At 34.2% G+C, this 7,364-nt stretch overlaps 1 protein-coding gene across 1 annotated transcript; it reads right to left on the bottom strand.

The window, feature by feature from the left end:
* Positions 1-851: 851 nt before the first annotated feature.
* On the bottom strand, positions 852-2,718 carry LOC134271236 (uncharacterized). Its single transcript, XM_062753469.1, has 4 exons — positions 2,476-2,718; positions 2,013-2,177; positions 1,338-1,530; positions 852-1,006 (listed from the first exon to the last, which is right to left on the bottom strand). Exons 1-4 carry the CDS (start codon positions 2,683-2,685, stop codon positions 876-878), a joined length of 699 nt encoding a protein of 232 aa, XP_062609453.1. The 5' UTR covers positions 2,686-2,718; the 3' UTR covers positions 852-875.
* Between the last annotated feature and the right edge of the window lie 4,646 nt (positions 2,719-7,364).

A 7,364-nucleotide genomic window follows, 5' to 3' on the forward strand; every position in this document is an offset into this window, starting at 1 on the left:
TAAAAACTCGATTTTTGAGGATATTTACTCAATAAAAGGCATATAATCGTGTCCAAAATTTATATTTTAATCACATACTAAATGTTAAACTCCATTTTGATAATTTTCCGTCGGAAGTGATATCACTAGAACTTGTTGATGTACAAGGGTGTCCGATGCATGGTGAATTCACCCTAAATTGTTTAATATTGTGCATGGGATGTTTAATATGGGTGATCTGCCATTCTTAGAAAAAGATAATATTCATAATAGATAAAAGATTTTACAAATCAGATAAATTCTTGACTATTGTGTGTAGGTGATGAGCCAGCCCTGCCACTTTTAAATGCAACCAAGTTGTTCAAATACATGTATTTTTAAGATTCTTAAAATTCATACATTTATTATATCCATTCAAAGAACTTCATTTATATATATTTTTATCATAATAGAAACCACACATATTAAGCTATTAAGGTGAGCTAATAATATTTATTTCCTATGTAGCTTGTAACAAGAGCTTTGATTGGTTACAAAGTTGGGTGTAAATTTCCGTACATGGATTTGAGACGGGGGTAAATAAAAAGTGACGTCACAATGCACAGTTTTTCTATTATAAAAAGCAAATGACATGACGTCACGATACATTGAAGGATGCAGTAAATCATTAATAGCTTGAAACACAGTTGATTAGACTCTGATGTTAAAAAAAAATTTATTTGGGTACATAGGAAATAAATTTGTTATCCAGGTCCAATTAAGGTCGGCCTCAGGATGTATGGAATAAACCCCGGGGTAAATCCCCATACACCCTTGATTGAACCTGGATAACTAATAGTGTATATGGCAGATACTGAATAAAAGATGCTCATAGCTTGCTTGAAATACTAAAAAAATTACTTGGTTTTGAGTTTGTTTCTGTATTCAGTACCAAATCCATGACTTCCTCTATAGTTAACATCCAACACAGCAAACCCGCGGCTCGTAAAGTACTGAATGAGAAGCCTCAGTGTGTTAGGACTGTAACCTACAGCACATAACAGAATATTAACAACTGGTATTGATTCAAATTAGGACAGGTAACATTTGTTCATTTGATTAATATAGTACATGTAAAGCTTTGTGAAATATATGCCTGCAAGTAGCTGCAGAACTGTAGCTCTCTGAAAAAAAAACATTGACAGACCGTAGAGCTACAGTGCCACCCATTAAAAGACTTGTATATTTATTGTTGTTGATGCAAATAATAATTAGTTTACAGCATTGCTCTCACTTTAAGCCTCACTCCATATCGCTTATAAAATTAGGAACTTGTTCTAATTGTTAAGTGAGAAAAAAGTCACTGAAATTTGACACACTTGTTGGTCCTCCATGAGCTTTGACAAGAAGGGGTGGGAGGGTTCCGTCAGGGGCCTTGTAGTCCTTGTTCTGGGGGGTATATAAGAATCCATAGCAGACATCATTGTCTGTAGTCTTCCAGCTGTAATCGACAGGGATACTGAAATACCCCTTGTCCAAGGACAGCGATTTGGATTCCCTTATTTCCTTCACCTGAAATCATTTGAAATATAAAACAAAGGTTTATGACTGGCAACAATTCTCAATCTATCAAAAAACTTTTGGTAAACATAAAGAAAGGCATAGAAATACTTGAAAAGAAATCTGATCCAAAAACTTTAAACTTGGATGCTGACCTCCAGACCAAGGGTATTATATAAGCTCTGCCAACTTTGTTGACGTTAGCTAAAAATCTACTCTTGGTTTTATTTCACTTCATAATCAACAAAAACTGATTTTCTACTTATCAATGGTATCATATTTTCAAACCATTGCATTTCGTTATATTTAATTGGCAAAATTCCACCACCACCATCATCTTTAATAACTCAATTACTGAAGATTTTAACAATGATTACTCTGTTTTAACAGAGACTATGATATACCAGGTACACAGTCGAGTCATGTGACGTGTCCTTGTTCCCCTTCAATTAAAATCCACCATGAAAATAAATTCCATTATAAGTCAGTCTTACCACTCCATTTTCTGTGTTCAGCTGTACTATACAGGGGAATCTTGTAGGGCTTCCCACCTCACAGTACAGTTCTCCATTCAAACCAAAAGTTAGCATGTTGTAAGATGTGTATCCTATCTCTAGCTTTCTGCATTCCTTTGTTTTGACATCCAACTTCATAATTTCCTGTGAAGTACATATATATTACAAGTTAAAAATGTAGCACCAAAATTGTAAGAGTTATATGATGAGCTATACCTGCACATGTACCATAAATTAATTTTTTTTTTTTTTGGTAAAAAGAAACATTTTCCCAATCTTTTTAAAACGAAAGAATGAAATACAAATATACAAAATTAATCAATATGAATAAACCTTCTATAACAGATGAAATTCTGTATATGACTGTTTGAAATGAATTATAAATGTACAACTTTCCATAATTATTACAATATAATGCTTTTAGCATATGATATTATCTTACTCCTTTCTTTTTCAGGATGACACTACCACTGCCAGAGGGATCTATTGCGTAATCTGGTCTCCCAAACACCCACTGACACCCTCCCACCTCCGCCTCACAGGGGAGCAAATTCTGGTGGGTCCCCTCCGTGGAGCACTGATACAGGTTCCACCAGCCTGTCTGATCGCTGATGTACAGCAGGTCTCCACTAGGACTCCACATGGGCTGCATCACATTGACTCCCTCACCTCCTGCAACCTACAATCAAAGTACCGAGATGTCTAATGAAATTCTGAAATCAACTTTTATTTCAATGCACGGTTGCATGTAACCTAAAGAAGGAGAAAGAACAAGGTTGGCGAAAAACTTTTTTTGGCTCTGCGAATTTCTGAAAAATCATGTATTATGACATCATAAATTGCATAATTATTCCAAAATCCTGAAAATTTTGTCAAAATAGCCTTTTTCATTATTTTACAAAGATCCCAACCCCTCACCCAAATTGTTAAATTATATGGAAAGATCTCTTTTGAAAGATTATAATCCATGTTATATATTTTTTTGGATTGAGGGGTTGGCTTACATTTTAATTTTGATGCTTAGACTGTAAGCTATAACAGAAACCTAAACAATGTCGCTGGCAATATGCAATAGCTACCACGGGCAGTTTAAAATCTGGGGGAGGAAAATGATTTACAGACAGATACTTTTAAAACGAATACATAATTATCTCACCAGCATGTCATTGTGCAACGAAAGTCGTCAGCATTTTATTTGTCCTTTGAACGGGTGAAACGTTTTGAATGGCACTCGTATCGATGAATTTTACACTAAATAAAGCTATCTTCTCAGATCTAGCTTTATTTATCCGCCGTTTCATCTTAAAACCGGAAGTGCGAGTTCGTAAATTTGAAATCTCGATCCCGACTCAAATTTGACATCGGAAAGAAAAAAAAATGTTTTTTTTTTTTTCTGAAAATTCAAAACCTTGAGTGGAGGGTTTCTAAAACTGAAAATAAAATAAATCCTGGCCTTAAATATGTAATTAGATCATTAGTATACTAATCAGGAGCAAAGGATAAGATGTTCAAAGAATTCATGCATTTCACTATATAATCATTAGAGCCCCACCCTAAAACAAGAACTCCTGACCCTTGGGCCATAAAAATTCACAATTTTGGTAGAGGCACTCTTGCTCATCATAACTATGTACTTAGTTAGTTTATTTAATACCCAGGAGCAGAGAATAAGATTTTTAAAGAATTCGTGTATTTTCACTATATAATCAATAGAGCACCGCCTTAACACCGGAACCCCTGACCCTGGGGCCATAAGATTCACAATTTTGGTAGAGGCACTCTTGCTCATCATAACTATGTACTTAGTTGGTTTATTTAATACCCAGGAGCAGAGAAGAAGATTTTCAAAGAAATAATGCATTTTCACTACCTACTTATCTAGCCCCGCCCTAGCACTAGAACCCCTGATCCCAGGGCCATGAATTTCACAATTTTGGCAGAGGACTCATTGCTGATTACAATCATGCAAACAGTTTGACTGCTTGATGTCCAGGAGTAAAGAAGAAGATTTTTAAAAGATTGCATTAATTTTAGTGGTTTTGGCCCCACCCCTCAGGCCCCAGGGGGGCAGGGATCCGCAGCACAGTTAAGGTTACAAAAAGGAGGCGGAGCCTAATTTGTACGGGAAAACTTGACTATGACATCATACAGAATATACGTCATACATTTCTTTAAAATACCACAAAATGAGTTTATCTGCTAATTTAACAAGTAAGAAATCATCAAACTACATAAAAACGTACTATAGCGTGTTGTTTTGTCGTTAGTTAAATCCCACATAACAAGTTATAAACAAGTCACTGATCGCAATACACTTGTCAATATGACGTCATTTCTTACAACGTGACGTAGTTTGTATGCAGTGAGAGACAGATCAAGTAATATTTTCTCGACAAAATATGTATTCTCTAATTAAATAAAATATCATTTACATATATTCTATGGGCCAATAACTTGAATTTAATGTCTTCTTCACTTTTTTATTAATATATTTTCTGTACATTACGTATTTAATTGACACTGCCGTATATTTGTATGCAAGTACATCGGAGGATAATGTGGGGATCTTAATAAATCGATCTAGTGCAAGGGCATACACTCTGTGGATCAAAGTAAGCTTTTACATTTCAACTATTGAACTACTAAGGTATCTGAAAAGTGCTGCGATCCTGATGAAATCTTAAAAACAATTTAATTATATCAATATTTCATGCCGCTGACCAGCAAAAAATATAGCATTCGGTCATAACAATTATAATTTTAACAATGAAATTGCAGAATTTAGACAGGATCGCAGCACTTTTTAGAAACTACAATGCGTGTTGAAAATATTTATATACTAAACTTGGAAATTTAACTTGGTTATGCCCTTGCACTAGTGATATTTATATGTAACATCAATACTTGAAGTCAATGTGCTAAAATCGCGTGACTGCCGCATCAAGTGACTAGTCTAAATATAAAATATAATCGTCCTCGATATGTAGTTATTAATCATAATTACAATTATCCGATATAAATAATGTACTAAAAATAATCGCCATCCCGATTACGAATACATTTTTAAATACAAAATTCAGTCGATATTTTCATTGCGCACCTTAACTGTACTGCGTCATAAAATTCACAATTTTTGTTCCCCTTCACCCATAGATGCTTTGTGCCAAATTTGGTTGAAATTGTGGTTGCAGAGAAGAAGCTGAAAATGTTCAAATGTTAACGCACGACGGACGACGCACGATGACGGACGAAAACAGATACTCAGGTGACCTAATAAATGGTTCACATACAAACATACATCTGCAAAAGTATCGTGGAATTCTGTGTTCTTCGAATATTATAAGTACAACCTAATTTGAGTTAGATTTGTCCTGATAAATAAAGACAATTATCGCAGAAGCTCTTTTTTCCCGGAATCATGTGAACAACGAAGAGAATTGAATGAAATTAATAACAATTATGCATTATAAGCAGGAAACAAAAATTTCATATTTAATAAATATATAATTCATTTTTTTTTCTGTATACAAACACGATATTTGTCTGATGTGTACTCTAAAACCCTTAAGGTGCCTCATACCTGGCACAATACGCAAGGTTAGGCAAGATCAAATATCGTGCGCTCAGGTGATAAACATATTATTCAATCGTCAGGTGCATGGTATGTGTACTTAAAGAAATTACAACGTGTAAAAAATACCAAACCTTTACCTATGTAAAAGGCAATTTTTGGGTCTTATTGGGGGGGGGGTCTTATTAAGACCGTCTTAATTATGAACTTTATGCCAGTAATGATTTAAGATATACTTGTCAACTTTTCATTCAATTGATAGGTATATCAAAAATAGGGAGTGGCCGACTCCGAAAATTATGACTTTTGATTAAGGAGAAATATATGAATTCATTTTTTAAAAGATATAATGCTAAGGAACTTGTAAAGAGTTGTGGATGTGTTTTATATCTTCATCATTATTAGATAATTCAAGATGTAAAGCAGTAATAAAAGAAAGGTTTTGATCCACCAAGTGAATGAAGGTATAATTAGAACATAGAATGCAGGTGATAAAAAACTCACCCATAAATTAATCTGCTCTTGCTCCTCACCGTTGTTTAAAAAAGGACCGAAAAAAAATGCTGAAATATAAAGAGTGAAGTTTTTCAAACATTCACACAGAAAATCATGAAAGGGACGTAATTTATACACTTAATTTCCCGGCTGAAATAAAAAAACTGGTTAAGTACAGATGATTCTCTGTAGGGGGAGGAGGTGGGGGATTGGGGTAATTAGTATTGTTTTCCGATAAAAGAAAGATGCAGAGAAGAATAAATAATTGTTGATAAAATTACATAAAAGAAATCAGTAAGAGTAGAATCGACCCCCTACAAAAGGGGTTATTGAAATAATAGAAATGGTCATGATAGTCCATTGAACAATTTTTGAGTATTGAAATAAAAATAAAACTAAAATAGGAAAAACTTTAATACAGTGAGAAGGAGTTTGAAAACATTTTCATCTCCAATGAGTTTTACTTCAGGAAAATATTATTAGTGACGAAAAGAGAAAAAATAACTAATGGATACTCCAATTCACTTATAACTAAACTGCCTTTCTTGTGGTCATCGTCAAGTTTTGGTTTCTTTGAAGAAGGAGACTGGTCAAATGAAGCATTGTCATCGTTTTCCAAGTCAATAAACAATCGTTTTCTTATACGGCCGGGGTCTCCAAGATTCTCGACGTCTTTGAATTTCCACTTGATCATAGATTTAGCACCCATTCCTGCGAAATTTAATTTAACAAGTCAAAGGTACTCCCTTTTCCTCTCCTCTTCTTCAGATGCCATACTACTATAATAATAACATTTCAAATGAGTAATAAAGAAAACAATTCAAAATGAGTAATAAAAATAACATTTTAAGGGGAAAAAATCAGTCTGATTGAAAAAAACCACTTGCTAATCACTGATCGTGATGATGTCTATTACGGGACTGTATAAAGATTTTTTTAAAAAATCGATGTTTAATAACGATGTTCCAGAAGTGTATACATTATATTTCGTATTTTCAGACTATTCATTGCATAAATATACTTAGGGATTTCTTCCTGAGACATTGGGCGGCTGCCTGTACTTAGAAAACAAAAGAGAAAGTACTTGTTCAGCTAATTTTGACTGGATATTTAGAAAATGAAGTTGACTAAATTCTTTTAAAAATTAAACTAACCCCAATGGTGCTGTGGGGCACCGATAGTAGTATTAATGGTCTAGATAGCCGGTCAACTAGGACATGGGGGATAGCCGGGTCAACTGAGTGCAGTCCTAACCCTAAACCTAA

This window comes from Saccostrea cucullata, unplaced genomic scaffold, assembly GCF_032062105.1.
Source record: "Saccostrea cucullata isolate Sc308-1 unplaced genomic scaffold, CSIRO_AGI_Scuc_v1 ctg8441, whole genome shotgun sequence".
Taxonomy (NCBI): Eukaryota; Metazoa; Mollusca; class Bivalvia; order Ostreida; family Ostreidae; genus Saccostrea; species Saccostrea cuccullata.